Source organism: Peromyscus maniculatus, chromosome 2 (genome assembly GCF_049852395.1).
Source record: "Peromyscus maniculatus bairdii isolate BWxNUB_F1_BW_parent chromosome 2, HU_Pman_BW_mat_3.1, whole genome shotgun sequence".
NCBI lineage: Eukaryota > Metazoa > Chordata > Mammalia > Rodentia > Cricetidae > Peromyscus > Peromyscus maniculatus.
The window spans coordinates 123,527,220-123,554,640 of record NC_134853.1 but is presented as its reverse complement, the minus strand read 5'-3'; the positions used below and the strand labels follow the sequence as shown (position 1 = coordinate 123,554,640).

General features: G+C 42.6%; 1 protein-coding gene across 31 annotated transcripts in view; it reads right to left on the bottom strand.

Annotated features, from left to right (window-relative positions):
• The window catches only part of Sgip1 (SH3GL interacting endocytic adaptor 1), a 199,285-nt gene that overhangs the window by 82,659 nt on the left and 89,205 nt on the right, over window positions 1-27,421 (bottom strand). For 9 of the 31 annotated variants that reach the window (XM_076564583.1, XM_076564584.1, XM_042271475.2 and 6 more), the window contains 5 exons: window positions 15,840-15,903; window positions 8,335-8,359; window positions 7,224-7,307; window positions 5,445-5,516; window positions 1,548-1,604 (listed from right to left, as the gene is read on the bottom strand). In XM_076564583.1, the coding sequence (XP_076420698.1) occupies window positions 1,548-1,604; window positions 5,445-5,516; window positions 7,224-7,307; window positions 8,335-8,359; window positions 15,840-15,903 (302 nt within the window). Of the gene's footprint in view, window positions 1-1,547; window positions 1,605-5,444; window positions 5,517-7,223; window positions 7,308-8,334; window positions 8,360-15,839; window positions 15,904-18,074; window positions 18,210-27,421 lie in introns of those variants that run through there. The other 22 variants (XM_076564588.1, XM_076564591.1, XM_076564596.1 and 19 more) reach the window with 7 other exon arrangements.

Here is a 27,421-nt window from a genome sequence, read left to right as displayed (position 1 = left end):
AAAAACAGCACAAGATAGCAATGTTAGGTATTAAAAATGAGGGGGCAGCAGCCTTAGTTTGTAAGGATAAGGGGGACTGCTGAAGCCTTTCAGTGCAGATAGAGAGGGTAGGGTGGGGGTGGGATCTCTCCGCGGTGGTTGGAAGAGCTTGGGGCGAGATACCATGACAGGAACAGACACTGTGTGACAGGTGGTGCAGGCTGAAGTCACAAGGAGACAGGACTGGGAAATAAGCTCTACGGTGGGGGTGGGGGCTGGTGTCTGGGCAACAGACCACCGGTGACTGTGTGCCAGGGTGGCGGTTTTGTCTTGCTAGGGCTGCTGAAGTTTCTTACAGTGGAGCCTGTTGGGGACAGAACGGTAAGGTGACTGGAGGCAGGAGAAAGACTGACTCATTGAAAATGTGCCTATCAACTCAGGCATGATTGCTAAGGCTGTGTGCGGCTCCAGTTTTGGTGATGGGATGGGCTGTACCAAGGACATTTGGAGGGACTGAGTGTCAATTCTTGGTGATAGGAGGAAAAAGAGGAGGGAAGTTTCATCAGGAGTCTAACGTTTCTACCCTCCAGTCTGGGGAGGCAGACTTCTAGATGAATCTAATAGCAAAAAGCTATTTAGGGAAAAGTTAGGGAAGATTGAAAGAAAAATAAGAGAGTGTGCGTATTGGGGTTCCTATTTCACATCTTAGTTCCTATTATAAAAGTATGACACAGTCTCATTTAATGACATGAAAACCCCACTTGGCAATAGTGAGCTCAATAATCCAAAAGGAAACTAGGCACGATCAGATGGCATGTCAGCATCAGGCTGACGTGGTCCTTGACTCCATGGGTTTTGAGACTATATCCTCAGCCAAGATGAAGGAAGGACCGTGTGTATTGCCCCGCTAAAGTTGGAATTGGAGGGGCAGCATGAGAGATCTCTGATGCAAAAAAACAATTTACATATTCTATATGATTAGAAATCTGAGGGTAGTCCAGGTTGGATGAACAGGCTGCTCTATTGTGGTTAATGAAGCGTATGGTAATGGTGCTAAGAATTATGGGGGGGAGTTTAAATCTCAGCTGGGATCTAACTTCACTCCCTGAGAATCAACTGACTGTCCCTTGACCTGGGAAAAGTTCATACCACATAGCTGTCATCATGTAATCTAGGCTCAGCAGTTAACTTTTTTGCCTCTACATTCAAAGCTGCTTACAAAGAGAACCACCTAGATTTAATTTGAGAAAAAGTATTTTTGGATATAGCTGTGGGCTTGGTATGTTCTTGAATGTGCAAGCAATTAGCCCAGAGTCCTCGCAACAATGATGGTACTAGGTAAGTGCTGCATGGATTGGCTATTATGGGTCGTGTACAGCTAGTACTTGGAGGGGCCAGGTCTTGAAGCCAGGTTTGATAGACTCTGGTGCTGTGAACCTCACTACATCCTAAACACAGCAGACATTTCCAAATGAAAGGTAGTTTTACACTTATTTCTGTGTCCTCTTATGTATCAAAGTGCCTCAATTAATTTTAAAACTGTCCACACAAAATGTTCTTATACTTACATATCTTTCCCAATCAATCTCTGCATAAAATCCATTTGGTGCTCCATTGCTTTTTTTCTGTAATAAATTTGAAAATAAATTTAGAAGGGAAACATTTGAATGGAAAAAAAAAAAACCCAACAGAATGGGACAAAAAACACTCAAGTCTTAGCTGTACTTAGAATGAGCTATCAAATCTAGCACCGGAAAGATAGATTAGCGCATCCTACAGTGAAGAGCACATGGGTGTAACTGGGTGGGAAATATGGTTGCCATGGCACTGAATGAGAAGCCTACGTCCATATTTCACAAGCCTGCAAACCAAGCCTAGCGGAATTCACAGCTAGCTGTTCAAATTTTACTCAATTACTAATGAGCTTGTCGGGTTTACATTATGATTTAACTCTCTATATCTTGAGGATTAAAATCATACATATGGATTTTAAATGGAAACCTTTGACCTCTGTGCTGCTGACATACAAATAATTCCAATATACCCAGAGTGTTCAGCTGAATCATTAATTGCTTAAATTATTTTTACCACTGACTGAATTGATAAAATACAAATGAATCAGCTTTAGATCAGTTCATTAAGCTTCTAGTCACTAAAACTCAAGTTGCTATTCTTTCCAAGTGGCTCTTCTTATCAAATTATTAAAATAGAATTTGAAGATTAATGATGTTTTTCCCTTTTCACGCATCCTGTGCCTCCACTAAGCACACACTATTGCAAGAAGATAGGAAACAAGCATGGCTCTGCGTCTTCCTTATCTAAGTTTTATTTTGGCTCACAATAGAATTGTGACATACGAGCACAAGTACTTGACCGAGTATGTGGCGCCCTCCAGGAGGAAAGTAATAAGCTTTTCTAATTTTTTTGGACAAAAGCACAAATAAGGTTAGTGATGAAAGGTCCATTCAACACCATTCTTGCATTTAGCACACAGAGTGACACTAAGTCATTGAGCAACAGCAGACTTCGGAACAACACATATGGTGATACATGGGGCATGAGGACAGGGCCTTTCGTTTTCGAATCTCAAGCAAGGCCACTTGCACTACAGTGTAGCTGGCAGCCATCCAAGTCGACAAACAGGAGGAAGCTTTTGGCATATGCACAGAGGATTTGTAGAAATCCCCCAAGAGCCATCACCACCCACTACTGCTTACTGGATGCTGCCTGGGATTCTAAGAAAAAGCTATGGCTCAGTGAGGGGTATACTTCACAGGGCATAGTGACATGCCACAGACTATCACTACATGAGAGTTCACCCTTCCTCGCACCCAGGAACACGGGGCCTATGCTGACCACTCTCTTCCCCGTTCCTTACAAGGCTTTCTTATATGCAGACATCATTTCAGTCTTCCCATAGAACTGCCTTCGTGAGGTGTGAGCTCCAGTGGCAGTTTGCCCAGTCTGTCAAAGGCCTTTAAAACCTGTCGTATTAGCTCTGCCTGTGTGCATTATAAGGCTACTGTTGAGAACATGGTCAACAATGTGTCAGTACTCTCTTCTGGAAACAGGCCTGCCTCCTATTTTATATATATAGTTCCTGCATTACCAGTCTGTCTGTATATGCTTTTACTGCAAGATGCTTCAATTCCTTAGAAAGCATATGTAACAACCAAGTTCAACAGAAACTTTGACTTCTAGTAATAGCGAATCAAATGAACAAAACTGACTCCAGAGACACAAACCCATGCCATTGGCATAACACTGCCATCAATCTGCTTTCTAGTTTCTAAATGATTCCTTCATACAAAGGATTGCTGCTATAAACTCAATGACATTAGGTAAGTTAATGAATCTACACTTTGTCTCGTTCTACAGCTTTCTTCTCTGCTAATATTCTCTGTGATTAAAACTCCTCAAATTGAAGATATCCTACATGCTCAGATAAATTATACATATACATATGTACCTCTGACCCCAGATAAGTTTATTAGGGTGCACAATATTTTGGGGAACACAATACCACCACACACAGACACACATGCGTACATATATGCATACACATACACAAACACACACACATACACACATACACACATACAGACACATGCATGTATACATACAGACACACACAGACACACACATAGATAGACACACACACAGACACACACATAGATAGACACACACACACACACACACACACACACACACAGATGTGCATGTGCCCATGCAGCTTTATTAGAGGAATTGGCAACTTGTTCTCACTCGTGGTCATTTACTCTAACAAATATTTTTGTTTCACAAGTGAACATTACCAAGTTAAAGGTAAGCCAGGTTTTAACTGGGATTCTTCTGGCTAAGCACAAGGGAAAGTAGTTACTGTTTTTAAACATGGAACAAAGCATAGCTCATAGCTGGTGGCTGTGTCAGCTTTCAACAGGAGACTTCAGCGCAGGGAGGGATGTGGTGTAGAAATGTCACTGGACCGCTGGACCTAAGGCTGAAAGGAGCACCAGCTTCTTGCCAACACCTAAATAGTGATTTTTTTTTTCCTTTTGGAATCTGAGCAATACCTTTTTTGTTTTTTTGAGACAGGGTTTCTCTGTGTAGTCTTGGTGCCTGTCCTGGAACTCACTCTGTAGACCAGGCTGGCCTTGAACTCACAGAGATCCGCCTGCCTCTACCTCCCAAGTGCTGGGATTAAAGGCATGTGCCACCACTGCCCGGCCTGAGTACTATACTTTTATTTTTTTCCTGTTGTTTCCCTTTCCTAAAATTTGGCATCCATCCAGTATAATTTTTATAACCCGAGTATCTGTTTTTGAAGATGACTGACACTCATGGAGATACTCATCTTAATAGGCATTTTACTTTGGTTTTCTTATCACCTGTTTTCAGAGACTGTGGCTAGATCAGTGGTTCTCAACCTGTGGGTCATGACCCATTTGGAGGGAGGTGAAGGAAGCTTTCACAGGGGTCACATATTAAATATCCTGCATATCAGATATTTACATTATGCTTCATAACAGTAGCAAAATTACAGTTATGAAGTAGCAACAAAGTAATTTTATGGTTGGAGGTCACCACAACACGAGGAACCGTATTAAAGCATTGCAGCATTAGGAAGGCTGAGAAGCATGGAGCTAGATCAATAACTATAGTGATGATTTTTCTCAATTGCACATTCAACAAAGTTTCCACTGTGAATGCTCCAGTTTTTGGTAAGGTCAGCTTACAACTACACAATGATCTTAAAAATATGTGATGTACTGTCAAAATATTATCTTCTCCTAAGTAGATTTAAATCACTCTGTCAACAATCTTATAAGACAACACTGGCCACTAGAACTCCCTGTAAAGATGAAAATACCCTTTGTGCTGCTCTGTATGAAGACACTAAATAGGAGTAGCTACACAGTATTTGAAACCAAGTGTGACCAAGGGGCTGAATTTTAATTAAATAGTTTCCTAGAGCTACACAGCTGTAATTAATACACAGTCTGGCCCCAAATTAGCATCCTTGACTCTAGATTTCTTGGTCAAGATCACTGGTTTCCACAAGGCAGGATCCTGCCAAACTCCTGGTATTATTGCTATAGATGGAGTTTACTTTACCAAGAGCAAGCCAACTCAAATTGCATGTTGATATTTATAGTATCGTCAAAGTCACCTTTACAGACACCTGATTCTTTTTAAAAACCTGAAAGATGAAAATTTCTGTGCTTTGTCTAAGACAAAAGATAATGCAAGTCTTTAGGCTTGATCATCCTTTAAAAGAATAGCTAGATATCAGCACATGACGTCTGCATGGTTGATTTAAAACCTGGATCTGGGCAGTGAGGAAGTAATGTGCAGTTACCTTGTTGAATAAATAGAGCTATCATGCTTTCCAGATTTGAGGTGGGGATTTTACTCACTGTTTCTACAACCCCTCGGAAGTTTTAAACTAAAGTCTGTTTCCTTACCGAAGCTTTCTTTCCTCCTTCACGCGCACACTCTGCTTTGCTATGGTAGGGTGGCTCGTGTGGGCTGGGCTGCTGGAATTGATTGTGTTCATGTAGAAAAAAGTTGTTAAAGGATCTGTTTGTTCTTCAAGACACATATAAAGAATCACATGGAGTCAGCAAACATATCACAATAGAGACAACCTCTAGACCAAATTGTGCAGCCTACCAATCGTGGCAGGGATTGTAAGCAAAGAGCGGACTTTGGGGCCCATAATGAGGCTCTATTCAGCAGGCCAGTTTGACTAAGCCAAGAGAGAAAGGGAGAAGGTGGAAGATGAGCTGGGGCACCAGGGGCCATTTGGATCCTTATTCAGATGGCACTTAGCCTATAAATAGAGAACAGACATTAAGACAATACAGAAGAGGACTGGGAAACTTCTGATTGCATTTCTAATCTACGAATCAAAAGCATAGCTCTTTTCCTCTTATTGAGGCCTTCCAAAAGGCCAACAGAGACCTACAGGGCACACAGAGGACAGCTCCAGACCTGTGCCCTTTCCTGTCTGCATGTTTAGAGACAAGCAGAACAGTTGTCACAGCCAGGGACTCTGACCCTGGTACCCCAGTGTATTTGTGGAGAATCGGAACTGCTTAGGGAAAGTTCAAGTCTACGGCGTACCAATTAGAGTTTGTCTCTGGGTTCGAATGTGTTGTCACACACAGCTACCTGAGGTCTAGACATTGTGACAAACAACTCTGCCAGTGATGGATGGGCACACACTCAGCCGGTGAGCAGCAGGACACAGCCACCTTCACACCATGCAGCCTCATCAGTGATGGGCTCCATCAGGTGCTGAAAAACTGAAATTAAGTATGGCTCCATTGAAGCTCGGGCATGGAGTTTTTGGGTACCGACTCCTTTATAAACACTAGCTGAGAACACCTGTGGCTGGTGCAAACACCAACCCCAGGCCTTAAGACAGCAGCCAACGGTCTAGAAGCTGTCTCAACCATATTAAAATGGTTTCAGTCCATGATCCAAGATCTTAAAAACTCATTTTGAGTTTAGAAAAAATTCAGGCTGAGATGTCTACATACCAATAACAGAGATAGTCCCTCTAGCCCACAGCATTGTGTCTCAGAATTTGGTGGCCAAGCATTTGGGAGAAATTTGAATGTTTTCCAATAAAATTGGTAGCTGACTTATTATAATTTCCAATTATCCATGAAGTTGTATCTCCTCTTTTTTTTTTTTTTTGAGAAAATGCTCTTATGTTTGAATGTGGCCTTTTCCAGAATAGGTCTTGTGTTATTTCTGGAAGAAATGAAATGAAATAATTCCTCTTTCTTATGAACACGTTTATGGCATTTCTAACTAATAAAAGAGAGCACACAGTGCTAAGAATTGATTTTTCAGGACTTGGGATGGTGCGAGGAAGGCTCAGGGAGACCTGCATGGCATTGGGCCCGTGCCTGCAGCACACGTTTGTGGTCATCTTCAACATTAGGTACCATGGTACATAGTCCAGCAGATGTTTAAACTGGGGCTCCTCAGAAGAGCAGAGACCAGAGAGGTAGCAACGGGGGCCTCAGAGACAATGAGCAGGGGCTTGGAGAAAGAAAAACAAAAACAAAAACAAGCCAGACAAGACTGAGAGAATGAGAAAAGCTAGGAGGAACAGTCCAGTGAGGGCGGAGGAGATGACAGAGCCTGGCGAAGGCGTGGACAGTAAGACAGAAGGACCCAGGGAGAGGACCAAGCCGGAAGCAAAGAGAGGACACAGAAGCAGAGAGTACCTGAGACAGAGTTAAGGAGAGGGCTCTGAGCCAGAAGCAAGAGGTGAGGAGAAGCTGAGTCTTCTGGGCCTTTTTTTTCCCCTGCTGAATAGAGCCTTGATTATAGAGGTCCCCAAAGTCTGATCAATTTCATTCTATTTTTTAAAAACATTTCATAGCAAGAATCACATGAATGCAAAAGGCACCCCAAAGCTGAAAACTCTTAAGTCAAATGCAGGAGAAAAACTCCTGCTATGGCTGCAATTAGCACCCCATTAGGTAGAATATTATAAGGAGTAGTTTTTCAAAATATATATTTTTAACCGCTGGATTTATTTTAGTTCTCGCTTTGGCCCAGGGAGCTTAATGTGTGTCCATTTCCCCCTCAATAACAGCTGTTCTTTTGAACCTTCTGAATAGGCAGCTGATTAGATGGGAAGGAAGTAATTTTAGAAGCCAGGGTAGACTCCAATGGGGATCGGTCTAAGCTGGCATAGCCCAGACCTCTTTAAAAACCAAGAAATCTGGTGGCCAGCTAGGAGTCACTTCCTGCTAAATTGAAACCCGGTGGATACATTTTTTTTTTTCCTTCAGGCTGTAAATTCAGGCATAAGTAGTTTCAAGACCACTCCCTATTTCTGAATTTAATATAGAAGATGTATTTGCAGCCCAGCTACTCAAGGGGAAAGTTTCCTTCAGTTTTATTGGGAAGCAGCTCCTTTATGACTGTGGCACCGCTGGAGGAGAGCATTTGCCCATGCTGAGTTTTACGTCACTGAACCGGAGAAGAAATAGCAGTCGACGGGAGCACCCCTTGTTCAAGCTGTCTGGCTTTTGATCTACCACCTCTGCGGCTAGTCTGCTTGTGTGCTCTGGGGCTGGGTTTTAGGCGAGTGCAATATATAAAGTCTGACTTGTCGAAGACCACATTTATATCTCATGCACATTTACTGGAGAGAAATAAAATAGTTGGGCTTTTGAAAAGTCTTGCAAGGGAGAGGAAAGGAGGGAGGAAGAAGGGGAGGCTGAGGTGGAGGAGTAGGAGGGGGAGGTAGAAACTGGCCTTTAGGAAATTTAGGTATAGCATATATTGAGGTGCAAACCCACTGAAAATGGTCATTTAAATACTTACCATCCCATCTCGATCAGGTGAGCCTCTGTAACAGAAAAGAAATGATAGCTATTATGAAAATGAATCATTTCTGCTGCAGTGACTGATGAACCACAGAAAGAACTGTTAGCCATTATCTCTAGCTGCCCTGGGTTCTCTAGGCCATAAACCCAGCAAAAGAAACAAAAGCTACCAGCTGAGCGACATCTGAGTGGGGGGTAGATGCATGTGTGTTAAGCAGGGAAATTCTCATCAAGAACTGAAGTCCAAAGTCACAAACTGGCAGTGCTGGACCATGATCCACATAGTTCATAAGAGTCTGAGCCATTCTTTTTAAAATATTTATTCTATTTTAAATTACATGTGTATGTGCTTGTCTGTGTATGGGCATGTGCCAGTCTGAATGCAGGTGCCCCTAGAGGCCAGAGAGTACGTCAGATCCCCTGGAGTTGGAGTTACAGATAGTTCTGAGCCATCTGACATTAGTGCTGGGAACTGAATTTGAGTTCTCTGCAAGAGCATACTCAACTCTGAGCTGCTGAGCCAGCTCTCTAGTCCCCTCAGTCCATTCTTCTGGCTCCACTTGAAGGATCAGTCATAAAGCATGTATACAGACAATGTATACTCCTTTAGCTACCCCCTGTGAGTGATCCTGAATTATCTTTTATGAGGTAAAGCTTTTTTTTTTTTTTTCTGGTAGTTTTCAACCAGTTTGAGAATCTGTACCTGCTTCCGTATTTCTGTATTTACATCTCTTTCAATGATAGGATAGGAGATGGAGGTTGAAATTGTGCTAAGTGGCGCCCTCTGCTGCTGAATCCCAGGGTAGCGGTTCCGTGGTGGTGCCAGGCTGTGATGCGTGGCAAGTAAGGTGCATCTGGAAGGTCAGACCTCACTATTTCTAAGTTCTGTCACTTTGAACTCATTGTCTAACCTGATAGCACAAAGAGTGAACACATACTAGTTTCTGACAGCTGCTAAGAATTCGAAAGTGTTGATTTTAATTTCGTTTCTTGTCCATTGACGTTTCTTCACTGGGAACACAAACTGCCCACTTGCAGCTACACTGTGTGGTACAACAGTGTAAGCAAATTATTTTTGTTGAAGCAGAAAACTGGACTGGCTAAGTGAGGGAAGGTTTAGTGGTTTGAACGAGATGGTTCCACATAGTCTCCGTCGTTTGAATACTTAATGGAGCTGTTGGGGTAGGTTTAGGAGGCGTGGTCTTGCTGAAGGAAGTACGTCTCCGGGGGGTGGGGCTTTGAGGTTTACACCATTCCCAGTGCACTCTCTGTTCATGCTTTTGGTTCGAGATGTAAACCCACGGTTTCCTGATCCTGCCACCTTTGCTGTGCCATCACAGACACTAGCTCTTTGGAACCATAAGCTCTTTCGTACGTTGCCTTGGTCACAGCAATTTTGGAACGTCACTAATACAGAGGGGAAAGCCAGAGGGTAGCCACTGTTATGTGGGAACAAAGTTTTAATTCACAGTCAGGAACTTAAAAGTTACACAATTAGCAAAGACTGGAATATTGGATCTTGTTTTGTTTTGAAAGATTTATTTATTTTTATTTTATGTTTATGGGCATTTTGGTTGCATGTACATCTGTGCACCCTACGCATGCCTGGTGACTGTGGAAGCCAGATGAGGTTTTTGAATTCCTTGAAACTGGTCTTACAGATGGTTGTGAATCTCCATGTGGGTGCTGGGAATTGAACCCAGGTCCTCTGGAAAAACAGCCAGTGCTCTTAGCCATTGAGCCATCCCTCCCTTCCTGGCTAGCCAAGTTGATGTCATTTATATTAAAGTCAATACTGAGGGATGTGAAGAAATTCCTGTAAAGTTGTTGGTTATTTTTCTGGTTTGTTAGATTAGTAAGTATTCTTTTTTTTTCTCCCCTGTTGGGGTTAGGGTCTTTTTGGTTTACTATGTGGTCGTGATGGATTCTCTCTTCCCTCTATTTGTATCATAAACCTTACTCTTTCCTGTCCTCCTGTCAGGACTACTTTTTCTCACCCTTCGTATCACAGTCCTTTGAGTGTTTTCTTTGGTGCTGGTGTGGATGTCATGAATTGCCTTAGTAGTGCTTGTCTTCAAATGCCTTTACTTTTCCATCAGTTTCAAAAGAATGCTTTGCTAGATATAGCAGTCTTGTTGGCCGTTATTTACTTTTGGGGTTTGAAATGATCATTCCATGCTTTCCTAGTTTTTAAAGGGTCACCGATGAGAGACCTGGTTTTAATTTGTTGTGTTTGCCTCGTGAGGGTTAGTGGGGTTTTTGTTGTTGTTTTTCTTTTTTTTTATTGCAACATTTAGTGTGTGTGTGCAGGCACACACATACACACACTGTGTATTTTGGACATTTTGACAAGATACGTACGTTCTGCAAAGTTTCTTTTCTGGTCATGTTCTCATATTCTACATTCCTCATGTTCAGATGTTCATTGCTCTAGACTTGTGAATTTTCTGCTATAACTCCATTGATTAGATTGTCTATGGCATTTTTTTTAACCCCATGGAGTGTCCTGAACATGGGCAAGAGTTCCTGGAAGTTTTGGTTGTATTTATTCATTTACTGTTCCTCCTGTATGTCTGACCTCATCCTCCAGACTTGGTAACCTTTGTTCATTAGTCCTTGTTCGTTGCTGACTCTTTTATTTCCAACATTTCTTTTGTTGGTTTGGTTTTTCTTCAAAATTTGAATTTTTCCTCTGTGTTTATGAACTTTTCCTCCATCCCACTGGCTATCATGAACTTGTCTGACTGTCTCGTGTAGGTCCTAACCTGATTTTCCCTCTTCACTCATCTGCTGTTTGAGGTTCCCTGTGACAACTGCCGGAGCCTGAGGTCTGGTGTTCCAGCCACCCAGACCTTGTTTTCTCTCTCTGAGGAGCTGGGTTAGAGTGGCTTCATTTCTCCCGTGCTTTCTGTTTCTTTGGTCTGTTTTGTACGTTGTTTGTTGGAATCTTTGTGTACTCCGGTTTTATTTTGTCTGTTGTAGTTTATGAGGGTCTTCTGAGAAAACTGTTTCTGCTTGGATTCTCCCTCATTACTATTTTCGGGTGGGGGAAGCAAACCACATATATAGAAATGATGATTTACAGCAATCTTGGCATTCATACAGAGTAAAAAAAAAAAAAACAGAACACTTGTGTCCCCCTAGTAAGGTTCTGAGACAGGGACATGAGGATCTTTGTAGTTTATAGTATTTTAGGGCTGCGAGAATGAATAGTTTAGAAGTAAAAGGGAAGACGTGGAGAGAGTGATGTATGGAAGGGCGACAGTGAGTGGGCTGGAAGTGTGAGGAGTAACAGAGAAAATATTACGGAAGAGCCTCAGAAAAAGAGAACAGACATTAAAGCCTGTCCAGGCACGAGCTACATTAAAAGGAACTAAGGAATGGAGATAAATGTGAATTAAAATAAAATAACAAAGAAAAACAAAAGGAGATAGGAAATCTATCACCAGCTCATACTTCTTCCTAGGTGGGATGATGTGGCTGCCCCCACCCCTTTGACGGTTCTTCTCTGTAGCTGGCTCTGCAGTGGGGAGTGGGCGACTATCCTCAGAGATTCAAACAAGTGAGATGCCCGCCCTTGCTGAGGCGGCTTCTATGCTGGACACAGCTTCCTGTTGGAATTTCCTAATGGGACACGACAGCCATCCAATTACACCTCTTCCTGGTGTGCTGGGGGAGCCTCCTTTCCATTCAGGGCATTCAGTGTTTAGGTGGGGGCCTGGAGGGCATGGCTGGGCTTGTGTTTACCTCTGCTGCTGGGCATTCTCTTCCCTGGAGGATCCCAGCTTTTTCCCTGACCAATGACCCGTATGCATCAGCTGGACAAGACTGCCCTGTTTAGCACCGTTCTTGTGTTCCCATGCTGCTGCTCATCGTGGCGGAGGTGGGGGTGCTGCCTTCCACACGTTCTTCCGGCCAGTCAGCTGTGGTATTTGTGGAAGAGTTCAGGTCTAGGTTTCCGTTTCACAGCTCTGATGGAGTTCCCGTAGTCAGCACTGGCCTGGACTCTCTTCAGCCATAGCGTATTTAGGTTGGGGCCATGACTTTGCTTCCCATCTATTCTCTCTCCAACTTGCTGTTCCTAGGTGGCTGTGCCAAGCAGGGACCCGTTTGGTGTCTGTTACTGACCCCAGGTGAGTCACAGTGGTTCCATATGTATGTCTGGGTGCTGGTTGGTGGCTGCTCCAGGTCGCTTCCTTATTGGAGGATTCTGTGGGTCTCGTCATGTCTTGCTTCTTTCTATTCACTGCTTTGCTTTTCTCCAGTTCACACTCTCCAGCTGCCCTACCACTCCCTCTGTGTGTTTCTGATGTTCCTCTCTGTTCTTTCTCTTTCAGCAATAGACAGACTCTTCTCCTTCCCTGGGTCACACAGAAGCAGCTTTTAATTTGCCCTTTTTGCATAAGGCCAAATTTATATAGCAGTCTGTAAGAGAACCAGTGCCTTGGACCTGTAATTTCATTTTAATAAGTTTTTTTTTTCCTTTTTTTTAAGTGACAGATCCATAAAAATGAATGAGTTCTATTTTAAACCTTGTCATTCGAAATGGATGCATGACCTCTGGTTTCAAAGGTTTGTTTCTTATAACTACTGCCATTTCTCTTTGGCTCGTTGTCTGGGTTACAGTCTTTCCTATCTCTGCCTTTTTAGAGCAGGGCTCTGTTCTCAGCCTTGTTTCTTCATGGCCTTCAGCAAGTTATTAGCCCCACCCGCCCCACCCGGCACTGATTTCTCATCTCTAGAAGTGAGATATTGTTACTAACCTCATTGAATTAGGTGAAAATGAAGAAGGATATCAGGGCAGCCAAATATTCTGCCACTTAGCACAGACTTTCTCCCTTCCTCTCTCAGCCACTGTAATGATGATCAAATCAGGAAGCTCTGGTTCTTAAACCCATACTCTCTGAGGAGGTTCAATCAGCTTAAGCTGATGCTGGCTGCTACTCTAGCAGGTTGCTTAGCAACCCTGCGCCAGTTGCAACAATCCTGGAAAAGGTTTGCATCAACAAGGTCTTGATGATTGCAGGCTGACATAGGCATTAGCTAAAGCAAACTGCCACAGCGCTCTGCTAACCCCTTTGTGTTTATGATTCCTTTTCCAAGAATGATACGTGATCCAATTAGAGAGCAGGGGTCCATAAGAAACAAAAGCTTTCCCAAGACAATGTGGCCTTTAACTATCACTGTTGGGGGAACCAGTTTATACTTAATTTGCTCTCCTGTAAGTACCTTGGCAATCAGATGAGAAGTTAAGGCAAGGCACTTGGGATTCTGTAAAGTAATGCCTCATTAGAAGACCTCAGAGAGACACTGGGCATCCGAGGCAAAGCCATGAGGAATAACTTACTTTCATAGACTTGGCAATGGAAAAGAAGTGCTTTGGCTACATGCAAATTAGCCTAGCCTGCCCTGAGGCTCATTTAGCCTCCCCCCCCCCTCCTCCCTCTCTCTCTCTCTCTGCGCAGGAGAGAGAGTTTTTAGAAAGTTTTTAGCCTTTTTCAGACATCCCAAATCTCTGGGACAGCTATGGAGAGGGCTTGGCTCCTGCTGTGATGGTCCTCTGAGATGCTTCCGACAGTGTCCCACATAACACATGGCACAATGTAGGTGTTGGCAGATGTGGCTGACGCCTCAGCAGTTCAGTGTCTGGCCTTCTAGGGCACGTGGATTTCACCTAGTGGAAAGCTCATTGTCATAGGTGAGGAAACTGAGGCCACGTACAGGACTGCAGGATTTCCAAGGTCTTAAGACTCTTAGCTGAACCAGAGCAAAACACAGGAATTCAAAAGAGAGTAAGGCATTTATTTTGGTGGTTAATATTTAGAAAATGGTAAATTTATCAAGAAGCAATGTAAATTATTTGATCCTCAGAAAAATATTCCTAACTTAACCATTTAGAAACCACTCCAGGACTGCCAGTAAATATAATTTCCAGGAAGTATTTACCAAATAAGAAGCGCAAAATATGAAGAGACTTAACATCTAGCATCTAGACAGAAAGATAATCTTTCTCAATTTGTTGCATCTTTGGCTTACAACATTTCAAGGGTTCAAGGTGACCCACTGGCAAGGATAGAAGGCCCTCAGTTTACAATTTAAGGCTTTTCCTATCTCACTTCATCTACTTACCATCCTTGCCGCTCATCGCCGCTTTTACCGGTAGCTCTGGACAGGCATGCTCTCTGTCCATTTGCCCTGTCTTAAATGCCTGCCAGATTTCCTGCCTCTTTACTTTTCCTTTTATTATTTCATCTGTGTGAAAGACATTCTCTCATCTTTTAGAAGGCTGGACTCTAGGCCCTCCTGCCATGAAGCATCAGGCCACATGTGTACTTTCTTACCTTCAACTTTCTATGAAATTCCATTTTAGTTGCTCATCATTATCAGTCTGTACCAGTCAGAATAGAAACAGCTGACACCCACTAAATGTGAAGGAGCCCGGTAGGCGCTTTACATGTTGCCTCATTTAACTGTAGGAAAGACTTTAATTTTTATAATTCTCTATTGATTGAATTATATATTCTTGGATTCTAAATGTCCTATGATGAGATTTAATATTTAGTTAAAATGAAAATAAAAACTCATTATTTTCAACACACAATTGTAATTTTCCTGATTGTTCTCTTTCAGGTATGCTGGGTGAAGAAGGATACTACTGGATACAGGGCAGGTCATTGCAGACCTACACTTTCATTCCTTCATAGCCACTGTAGCTACTGGCTGGTGCTCTCCTTACACTGAGCTAGGACTGAGATGGTATATTCTTGGCCAGCAAACTTCATGTATGATCTCACTTGTTCAGCTTGAAAATGCATTGAAGTTTTTTGTCAGGGTTAGCTTATGAATGAGCATTCAGTATGGTTAAATAAGAACACAGTGGCATGAACTTGTTACATTACTAACACTCTCCAGGGTCTACTGAGGCACACAGGGAATTCATATTTTTGAGTATGATGGCTCAACTACGTCAAAGCATCCCCATGATTGTTTTTGGCATTGATTTCTTACTGAGGTTCCTGTCTATTCTTTACAGTTCTACCTGCCTAATGTTAGGATCTCAAGTAAGAGCTTTGGGTGGCATCTAGGGCATGTTCGTGGGTTGGGATAGGGCGAATCTGCCAGCACATGTATTATGTTATCCTCTTGGGTCAAGTCATACAGGTAACTCAAGAAGTGTAACTGAGTGTTTTTAACCTCTACAAATGTAATAACCACATTTTCTGCCTCTCTGCATGAAAGTAACAAATTAGATATAAGGTAGTAAAAAAAGTACATGATTAAAAAAACCTGAATATGTGATGAAAAGTCTCTACCTTTTAAAAAGACAAATCCAAGAAGTATTTGTACTGAACAATGACAGTTGACACAGAAATGGGAAAAGCATAGACAGCCAGACACATGAGACTATCAAAAGAGACTATGCAGCATGTGTCTGTCTGTGACCAACCACAGCAGGGACTTAGAGCAAAGCTTGCCCGCAGAGGCAAACTGTAGAGTACATACGTAGAGTCAGTGTCCTTTTCTTTCTTCCGTATTCCAAAGGCCTTCCGTGTACGTTTTTTCAGTCCTGTGGGAAAACAGCAAAGGGTCAGAAAACAACCAGAAGCACAGGTGAATGAATCCTGGAAGGTGCAGCCAGGCCCGATGAACTCTACAATGCACACTGCTCCAGAGACAGAGGCGGGGGGGCTTCAAATCCAGTGCCCCTTCTTTGCTACAGAGTGAATTCAGGATCAGTTTGGGCAACTCCGTGAGACTCTGTCTCAAAGATTTTATTTTTTTAGAAAAAAAAAAGTAAAGGAAAAAATGACTAGGGATATTAGGGATATGGCTCAGTGGTGGAGCACCTGCCTAGCACAGACCATGCCCTAGAGCACTGGTTTTCAACCTTCCTAATGCTGCAACCCTTTAATACAGTTCCTCATGGTGTGGTGACCCCCAACAATACAACTATTTTCATTGCTACTTCATGACTGTCATTTTGCTACTGCTATGAATTGTAATGTAAATATCGGTGCTTTCTGATGGCCTTAGGTGTCGCCTATGAAAGGGTCATTTGACCTCCAAGGAGTCTAGACCCACAGGGGTTCAATCACCAGTTCTGAAAAGAAAAGGGAAAGTTGCTATATAGCTGTTCAATTTGTATATTCAGAAAACAGTGTCAGCATATGTGTGTGCATGTGAATATGTGAAGATGATTCATTACTGGAGTTTCAACAGGTGTTTATGAGGGCCTCGGCAGGGGAAGTTCTTAGACTCATAAGCAACATAAGGATGCCGTAACTGGGAAGGATCACAGGCTTTTCTTAGATTACTGTTATTCATCAGGAAGATCAAGACTTTGCCAAGAAACTGAATCACAGATTTAGAATAGCCATTTCCAGGGTGGATCTGTACTTGAGACTGGATAATCCTAAATCGCAGAGAAGATGAGCCATACTAGGAGAGCTATGCACACCCCTCTCCCCATGTCTCGCCCTGCATTCCCATCTCATCTTTAGCATCAGGGCTAGGTTAGAATATTAACTATTCTCTGAGCATACTGTAACACTGGTACCTCAGCATCTCTTCCTCAGGATCTTCATCTCTGGTTGAAATTCACTGCTTATTTTGCCAGCACTCAAAATTTCAATTCATCCTTGAAGGTAGAGCCCCAATGCCACATGCTGATAGGGCCTGTCCATCTTACTGGTGCTCTTATAATTATGAACATGTCAGTGGTGCCACTCATCAGCGATTTCAGATTCTCTGATGATTGTGAGCCTTCCTAGCCTAGAGGCCAGGGATGCCCAGTCCTGCCTACCCATTTTGCAGAGGTATCAGACAACATTTGCTGATTAGAGTTAGGCTCCAAGAAAGTACCATTCAGGCAGAAGTGAGGCAAGAGGGCCCCTTCCATGCTTATGAACCAAGCCAAGTTTGGGTCTTCCATGCTTACGCCATCAAGGACCTGTTGAGACCTCCCATCTCCTATATGCTCCACAGGTGCGCACGTGGCTGGGCTTTCTGATGTTAGCAAGTGCTGTTTCACCATAGAAGAGGCCTGTGTAATCAGAACTGTGGGGAAAGCTGTACTGAGAGATAGGAACTAAAAACCAACCTGATATCGATGGGCAGGTCGCTTATCCCTATTATCTTAGCAGTTGGGAGGCTGAGACAGGGGGATTGGTGAAAGTTCGAAGCCAGCCTGGATTGCAAAGTGAGGCCCTCTCTCAAAAACAAAAACAAAACCAAACAAAAACCCCAACCAACCAAACAAACAAAAATATGGTCACTGATACTGCAGGATTTGTTTGGCAGGAAGTACAACCAGAAAAATAGACGAAATCAGGCATTTGCTATTGTCTTTCTCAAGGCCTGTGAGTCAGCCGAGACTCTCTGAGTCACTCATTAGCTGTCTCTAAGGATACTACTCAAATATAGTTTCCAAAATGTCTCTGTGCAGCTCAATTTTGCATTTAATATTCATTCTATTTAAGATGTTTAGATCTTTAAAATGTCAATGCTCTTTTTAAAAACCATTTCCCACACAAAACTGTTCTCCTTTACTCTTCACATAATAAGTTTATAGGGGAACTGGCTGACATTTCAAACTATTCATAATATTTAGGAATGCTTGCCCCCACCCCATTCCATTTTCAATTCTCTTTGTTACAATCTCTCTCTCTCATCTCTGTTCTGTCTTATTCCCCTCTTGGGACAAATACCATAGTTACATAATCTTCATTTTCTTCTTACCATTTACCCCAGGTTTTAGCCTCTTGCTGTTTCCAATTTAGCTTTAGGTTCATGATGATCGCTGTACTCATGAATCACTCCTGATAACTTAAGGGGGCACATCACAAAACCATTACTAACTTGTATTTTCAAGTTTTGTATTCTCTAACTCTACCTATAAGAGACAGCACGTACTCCCAAACAGACCAGGAAGTACCCATAACTTTCAGATTTCAGGTAATCCTGTATTAGCAACAGGACCGTCATGCCCTGGACTAACATACTTGGGCAACAGCCAATGTGAAGTAGATCGTGAATGTCCTGAGTTACCTATTTTCCAGGAAAAAGATAGTCTCAAAAGTTTGAGACCTGAATAGTTACATATGCCAATCAACACAAAATCATTTGTTTAAAATGTTTTGAGATAATTTTTGGTGATTAAAAAAAAATTAATTGTTATTCTCCCCTGTAGATAACGATGTTGTGTTGTAATGTCAAAAGGGACATAACTGGAAGCAGTTACAAATTTGTGACCTCCACTATGAAGAAAGGTGTTTCCACGAGAATTTGCCAAGAACACACACTTTCCTCCATCAGGTATATATGAAGCTTCCAGAAACACTTTATTCTATTGCTTGCTTCTTTGATCTGGTCTCAGAAGCCCAGAAGGTAAATACAATGATATTACCACTCCATGTGGGGTGTTGATTCTCCTTGGTGAAGGACAGGGCAGGCTTAAAGCCATTTGCTCAACAATCTTAAAGAAGAGGCATATCCACAGAACTGAGAGAATAGCAGTGACGGACGAAGGATGTGGGAGACCAGAATCTTGAAATATGCTCACATGTTTTGTTCTCAGATTCCGACTGGGTTGCCATGTTACAGGAAACTTTGGGAAAGCCCCATGTTGAATGCTATATATTATCTGGGAAACTGGTGTTCCCTTTCATAAGATCCTGGTTTATTAATAAAAGAATTTTAAAAAATGGACCCAGAAGGAAGTGTGGGGGCAATTTTAGTAGTTTAAGAAAAACAACAGGGAATAGAAGTCAGTCAGCAAGTAGATAGATGACAAAAAGCAGTTATGTGTCATGGCAGAACGTGAAGAGCACTGTTAGCTTCAGAAAAGAGAAAGCCCACTGTCCAGGAAAGCATGATGATCAATACTGAAAAGAAAAGGAAGACTTATACTTCCCAAGTAACTCTGAAAGGAGGCAGGATTAGCAGAGCTGGGAAGGATTAGCATCGGGAAGCAGGATTAGCATCGGGAAGCAACGGTATGGCAGCAGTTTCTGGGAAGGTCAAGTATATTGTCTCATTAGATAATTATTCCTCCCTATCTCCTTCTCATGAATTCAGGTGAATCAGATTCAGGGGTGGTCTTCTGGAGAGGTGATAGGGACAGCTGAAGTAACTTTAAAAAATATTATCTGAGGATTTCACATATGAATGCTTTCCAAGACTACTGTAACAATGTGGCCAAGAATCTTGGTTTTGTCTGAGTTTAGGTCCCTATAGGGCAAGGGAACACCTTAGGCTGCAGGTGACAGTATGGAGTTGGGCTTCTGTCTGTCACCACTGACTGTGTGTGTGTGTGTGTGTGTGTGTGTGTGTGTGTGTGTGTGTGTATGTGAATTTCATAACCTATGACCTTGATACCAGTAATAACGAAAATCCTATACAGACTATAGAAGAAAAATATGTGCTTGCAAAACATCAGAAATGAATGTTGTTTGGCACAATACTAAACATTTTAGCCAGCAGCACTAGACAGAAAAAACAACATTCCACTTTGAACTTGCATTCATTCTGAGTCCAAACTTTGTAGTTGCCACTTTCTAGCACTGTTCCCACAGAGATACCAGTGTTGTCACTATTGATGATCACATTCAGGGGAAGAAAAGAGAGCAAAGCATTCTGGCATTGTCTGCAGGTCCCCAGCCAAAATAGAGGGTGCCAATGAGACAGGGCAAGACAGTGCAGAGGTTTCTTCATCTTGTATTACTGAAGCCATTTTAGGCTTAACTAAAATTTGGTCTTGATGGAAAATCCAATGGGAAATTACCCAAGTCTATTCTAGGAGCCTGAGATCAAGATGCCCCAGCTAACTTAGCCTCTGTTGTGCAAACCATCTCCTCCAGCTAATTGCTTATCTTAGCTTCTGTTAAACTGCTTCCTTGCTCAAAACTCTCCCTTTACGGACAAGGTGAGCTGCTCTGCTAGCCAGTGCTATCAAGACTGCTGTCAGCCCTTCCCCCTGAGGTGGGAGCTGACAACTCTGCCATGAAGCTGTCTGCCATGCTGTACCTGTATGACTCTGAACCGGGAATTTTACAGCTGTCCCTTCCTGATAGTTTGTTGCATCTTGGGATGGTTCTTTGGGAGCTCTTGTTTCTGTGGCTCCTTCTGCTTGTTGCCCTGATCTGTGTGGCACCAAACCTTCCTTCCAGTCCTCAGATTTGCAGGCTCCTTTTCCCTCTAGAACTTGAGGCTGTTCAGCTTCATGTGTACGAAGGTCAGTTTCATTGTGTGTGAGGGTCTTCCCTCTGTTTTCTAACCCACACTTAACCTGGTTCAACTGGTGTGAGGCTCATCACTACTGTTGAAACAGAATGATTTGTTCTATTCTGGGTCAAGATCTTGCATGGCCTCTATTGCTTCGTGCAGCCACACTTGCCTTCCACACACCATTTTTCTACATCAAAGACTCACTGGGACTTGGCTCTCCATCTCGTGCCTATTCACTGCCAGGCAGTGCTCTTGGATCACAATGAAGCCTCAGTTACCTAACTGGGGGACCACAGTGCTGTTTTTGTGTCTCTTTTGCAGAGTTTTAAGAAGTGCTGATCAGAAAGATACGTAATCTGAAGAGTTACTGAGACTATCTTTACAGTTTTCATTGTCGCACAGAGACATCCCTCTACAGGATGTACCATTAAGATGAGACACCATAAAGTGAGAAGACATTCTAGCTGTTTCCCTTGTCTCACAGGAGTCCCTGTAGCTCTTGTGCCAGCCATTTGCTGATCTGTCATATAGTTACATCATATACTGAGCTACACTGTCCATTGGTATCTGCATCATGTTCAACGTTGGTATGTTTCTGCATCTCCAGAGTCCTATCTAAGCTGCTTCTTCAAACCTTTTTTGATACATAACAGATGTTCTCCTCATTAGAGACACATTGTGATGTTGCTCTCCATCTTGTTCTTGTTCAGTGGAGATGCCCTGAATGATTTGCTGTCAAAGCCTTTCTGCTGTGAGGATTAGTAATGACTAACTTGGCGTCATCTAAGCCAGGTAACATATATTCTTTCTAAAGATTACACTAACTATATGCAAACATTAGCAATGCCTGAAGGTTTATTCTTTGCATAAGTCCCAGGTAGTGGCTCTTCAAGAGGAATGGATCTTGTAGCCCGAAGGTCCTTTTCCTCATGCTCCACAACAGGTGCAGGCAGGAGTCACTCTGAGACTTGCTTGGCCCAGCCTGGGTGGAAGGGAAGATGCTGTATGTCTTATAGTGGGTGCACTGCCATGAGGACCAGCATTTGCACCATCTACATGTCAGGTGTCAGGAATCAATTCCTACTTTCTCCCCAGACTACCTACAAAAGCCAGAGATCAAGTCCCCTCCTTTGTCCTTAAAGACATTCCTTATGATTGGTTACAGGTTAAAAGCAAGTAAGTCCTTTAAATACTTTGTAAAAATTGAATTTGAAATACAAATTATTGTGCTGATTGGTGTTTTCTCTGAAGCACCTGTTAGCTAATTAAAAAACAAACTGAACAACACAAAACATATGAGAACTTTCTGGCTTTAAGAATATACATCAGGGGAGTTAATAAAATGAGGACCTGAGTTCAATCTCCAGAACCCATGGGGGAAGGGACCCCCATGTTCCAAAAAACAAACCAAAAACAAATAATAAGGAAAACAACACAAGCCAGCCAGGTATGCACTTGGGACCCTAGTTCAGGAGGTGAAGATGGGTGGATCCTTGGGGCTTGCTGGAGAGAGAATCTAAGAACTGTGTTGTTGGCTTTCCATCTCTGAGTCTTCCTCACCCTGGATGTGAGGCATGGATAGAAATCCAACAGGAAGGAACTACTTTGCCTTGGTCCAAATGCTAGAAGGTAGCAATCATAGTCATGCCCATCACATGCCCTGGGATGTTAGAAGAAATCAGACCGGGCAGGTCACCACACAGCAGCAGCCGAACTGCATTCTATAGACCCCCTCTGCCAGACTGAGTCTTGGTTCCTCTTATCCTTGGAATATCTTTCTCTAAGCCTTTACAACTATTCTTGCCTTCTTACCAAAAGGAATGTCCCCTCCAATGTGATTTTTTTTTTAAATGGAAAGACTTCTAGGAAAATTGAGCTGTGCATTAATTAAAACTAAAGACTATATTTTGCATGTTGAAATCTTTGTGTTTCTCAGTAAACAGAGGGAAGCTAATAAAGGTTGGCTAAATCGATACTTTCTGTAACAAATGGGAATTTTCAGCTGCAGTCTTCATCAATGTCGAGGGTTACTTAAAGGTGAATCACATGTAATGGAATTACTTATTTTCTGCATGAACCTAGGCCAAGCATTTAGTCTCAGTAATAAAAAACAGGCAAATTTAATTGCCCTGGGCATGATGCCTCATGCAGATGGTAACTCCAGCATGGCAATGCGTGTTCATTATGATGACTACGGTACCTCAGGAAAGATGCCCGGGCTTTGTACGTCAGGAACTTGGGAATTGCACTTAGGTCCTCAGACAGGTTAGAGAGGTACTCTTCCATGGAGTTAAAATCCCAGCCCTCCCTTCTGTTTTAAGTACAAGCCAAGCACTGTGCTTCAGTTCAGACTGTTCCAAAAAAAAAAATATATATATATTACCTCAATTCTCCATGTCATTTAAGATAGTCCCTCCCATGATTTTTTTATTTTGATTACCAGGGCTTACACTGCTGCCTAGAATGTGGGAGATGGTTATTAAAAGTGAATGTTAGGAAGCAGAAGGAGTTGAGATCAGTGTTTAGAAGTAACCAGTTTGTGTATAGATGCTACATGTTACAGCCATCACTTACATGTCTACTAGCTGCTCTCTATATCTGCAATTTTAACCAGAGGAATTAGTCCAAGTTGGTAGGGATGTCTTGTTTGGTCTGAATGTTCTAGTTTGACATTTCGGTGATCAAAGGAAGTTCTAGGGACCTTTGTACTTGGTAAGCCAAAGCCTGTTTACACGACGTTCTGAGCTAAGCCCATTGGGAAAAAGCCCAGTGACTGTCCAACTGCAGTGGACCACAGAAGCCTGACATGAACAAACAGCAAGTTCAAGTTCTGTATCTGGAAATTCGTGTTGAGACACTGAAAGGGAGAATCCCAAAGGCAATGAAGAACTTCAAGTTGTTAAACAAGGCTTTTTTTCCAGAGAGAAATATTTGACCTTTTAGTGACATAGAAGGAAATGTTAGAAGATAGTCACAGAATACATTTGATACCAAAGGTCAGATTTGCTGGGCTAGTGCTAATGGAATTGGGGAGATGGGTGATCAGGATTTGAAGCAGGTGGACGACCTCCGATAAGCTGTCAGCACAGTGCTGAGACTCTCCAGCAGCCTGCTCAGCTGGGAAGAAAAGTGGGGGCTTTGAGTCTCGACTTGGGTTCAATGATTTCCCTACTGCCTTCAGGGACAGGCTGCTCAATCTCTCTGAGTCTCCATTTTCTCAGCTGAGAATTATAAAGGTTTTTTGTTTTTTAAAGTTTTTTAATGCTGTAAGAATCTGAGTAGGACCTGAATCATACTGGGCATCACTTTCTCCAGACTTTTCTTGCCTATCTTGACGTGTTGACAGTTGTCAAACAAACTCAGGTATTCTAAATGATGACACAGGGGCAGCTAAACACCCGATTCACCATTGCCAGAAGCTCTGCAGCTTTATTTCTCTAGAAATAATAAAAAAAAAAGCAAAATTTGAAACTAATTTGAATTTCAAAATCTCCACTTTGCCTTGGTTACAACACACGACAAATCAGAAGTCACTCTCAAGAGACACAGCCACGTAACAGTCACCATAAACATCAAGTGAGAAAGGACAATAAGGAATGTGTGTTTCCGGAAGAGCTAGAAAACAGTAGTGTGGATGAAGTCTCTAGCACTGATGACAACTTTATCCGTCAGCCAGTCTTCCCACTGTGACCTGCAAGCCATCCAGTATGGCTCCCCTAGAGCAAGAGGCACTGTGCATGGCATATGGCGCTTCCTACTTCTAGCTTTCTGTCAGCCACGGGCTCTTGCTTGGAGAGCAACACTTCTGATGCTCAAATTTATATAACTCATCCCACTAGAACCTTGATGTATAAAACACTTTCTTTTGTCCTCTCTCTGTCCTTTCACATTTGTTGATTCTCCTTGGCACCTGCAAACCTCCCCCAACCTATCTGTGACATGCGGCATATGGACAGCACTGACTTCTAAGGCTTTGCACAAATAAATTCTGGTTTTGAGGCATAAACAGAAAAACTCAATTGAATTATAACTAATCAAATACCTCCTTTTGAAAGAGAAATAAAAAAAAAACCTCATTCAAGCAGAAAAAGAGGCCAAAAGAAAGTAAACTGGATGATAACGGAAAATGTTTTTGTAAGCTGTAACCCGATGTGTTTCATCCAGAGTGGAAGAGGCCCTCTGGTAGATCTAAGATTGGTTACCATATTTCCCACTCTATGCTTTGGAAAAAATGTTTCAGAGGTCAATTGAAAGTGGTTAAGTCTACCTTACCCAGATAGAAGCCGATAGCAAAGGGAAAGGTGAGATACGGGATGCTGCCACATTCCAAATATCACAGGCTCCTGGATAGAGTTATTTAATCCAAAGATATAGGGAGCTAACTTCTGAAAAGAAATGGGATTAGCTTACAAATTAGGAACCTAACAGCATGGATAATTCTTTCAGCAGATCAACTGCCAGATAAATAGACACGGCAGTAAAGAACAAACAAAAACATTCGCAAAGGAGTTAAACAGGGCTAGCCAGAGAGATGGCTGTGTGTTTGCTGTCCAAGGGTGAGGACGTGAGTTCAGTCCCCACAACGTGTAAAATGCCAGGGTGGCAGCCTACAAGGCAGTGTTGGTGAGGCAGACACAGGGAGATGGTTAGTTGTTCTAGGTGAGACCTGTCTCAAAACTAACCAAACAACCCCCCCAAAACCAGAGTAGACAGTTCTTAAGGAGTGACACTTGAGGTTGCTATCTGTCCTCCCATGTACCTGCACATACATGTGCACTTGCACACACACACACACAGAGTTTAACTCTAGGCTCTCTTGGGAGATTTTAAAGTTTTCCGGGATACATGTGGATTGATCCTGTTTGAAAGACTTATAATAAAATGATCATTTTCCTCCATCTCCCCTCCTTTGGTAACAAAATTCACACATGCAAAAGTTCCCTGTTGTTGTGTAGCAGTTTCCTCTGAGGTTAAGACTGGGAAGCTTCTGAGAGTTCTGAAAGGATGTGAAAGGGAAAGGAAACAACAGGGTACTTTAGGGCAGGCTGTTTACAAGGGGAGACGCAACAAGATGGTCTAAGGGAGCACAAAACATTCCATCCCGAGGGAAGGAGACAGGAAGTAGATAACTCAAAATAGCTTCAGGAAGTCCCTGAAACTGACCAGATAATCTAGGCTCCTCCCCTTCCTAAGAATATATAAGCAGCAATGGTTGCTGCGAGTCAATCTCAGACAAGCCCAGATACCTGGAAGAAGCATAGACCAGACTAGCAATCCAGAAGAAGCAGACAGCAGATGTGTTCCTGGAAGAGGCCCAGACCAACTGAGCCCTGGGGAAGGATGCTTTCCAACATGCTGAGTGCCTGCAGGTTACACAGTGAGCTCCTGGTCCCCAGCTTTTGTGAGCTGTTACCCGTGCTGGGGTCGGCGCCAGTGATGGAGCTGTCTCAGAGTCATTCCTGCTCCTGTAAGAAACCCCTCACTCGTATTCTGATAACTAAGCCCAATAAGAACCCATTGGTGGGACTCCAGTGGGACTGTGGTGGTATCTTTACTTCGGGCACTTCCCTACGTGGGGTGGGTAGACATTCACATCTCCCCAGGGACAGTGTCCAATGACAACTGTCAGGAAACTGCTTCTGTTGGATGCCATAAGCCCATAAGGTTGCAAAGAAAACTTGTTTTCTTGTGATCTTCCCAGGAAACAGAACCTTTTTATAGGCGTTCATATTTATTACTCCATCTCTTCAGCATTTTCTTGGGTGAAATATTATTTTATATGTATAGATCTTGTATTACAAATATTGAAATACATGCTTGTTATACTACCAATGATTATTGGATCCTGCACACACACACACACACACACACACACACACACACACACACACACACACACACCACAGCAGTCTCAGAATGGAAATTTCCCATTGCCAGTCAGTATTATTTTCACTGTTTTCCAGTACTGGGCAGGGATGTCTGCTTCACTCAGTGTTTAGTCGTACAAGCTCTGAAGTATGGGCTATCTCTATCTGAAGATCTCTCCACCTTCTTCTCAGTGGCTGATGGAAAAGGGACCTGGGGAACCTCTATCATGTACCAGAAACCCTTCTAAGCTTGGTGGCAGTGTCTTCTATGACTTGTGACTTATAAGATAAGAGCTTAATTTCTCCCTCCTCAACACCCCTTCTCAACAGGTGGCTGCCACTCACTTTAGCACCTCCTCATCTACTTTTCAGGTAAGAGCTACAACAACTGCATGGTGTTGGAGAGGAACATGAGATGCAAATCCTTTTTTTAAAAATTTATTATACATACAGTGTTCTGTCTGCATGTGTCCTTTCAGGACACCATGATCTCATTACAGGTGGTTGTCAGCCACTATGTGGTTGCTGGGAATTGAACTCAGGACCTCTGGAAGAGTAGTCAGTGCTCTTAACCACTGAGCCATCTCTCCAGTCCCCCGTGATGCAAATTCGTGAGGGTAGAGATTAAGATGTTATCATTTAGATGTAAAGGGCAGTCTTTGAAAGCTTTAGAGTAAAAATATATCAAAAATGTATTTGTTCCTCCCACCAGTAATGTCTATTACCCAGGACCAAAAAGCTCCAGGATAAAGGAATTCATTTGTAGGGTGGCCATTACGATAAGCAAGAGACTAGTGTTTCCTTCATCAAAAAGCAAAGTACTATGATACATAATTATTTGAAAACAAGCATTTGAGTTATGATCTGCATTCATGAAGAAGCACAAACTCTCACTAAAGCACTTAATTTTCCGGAACAGCTGAATACTAGAGCATTTTGTAGCTCATAAGCACTTTCCAGTAGTGACAGGATGTGTATCATTGTCACCTTTGG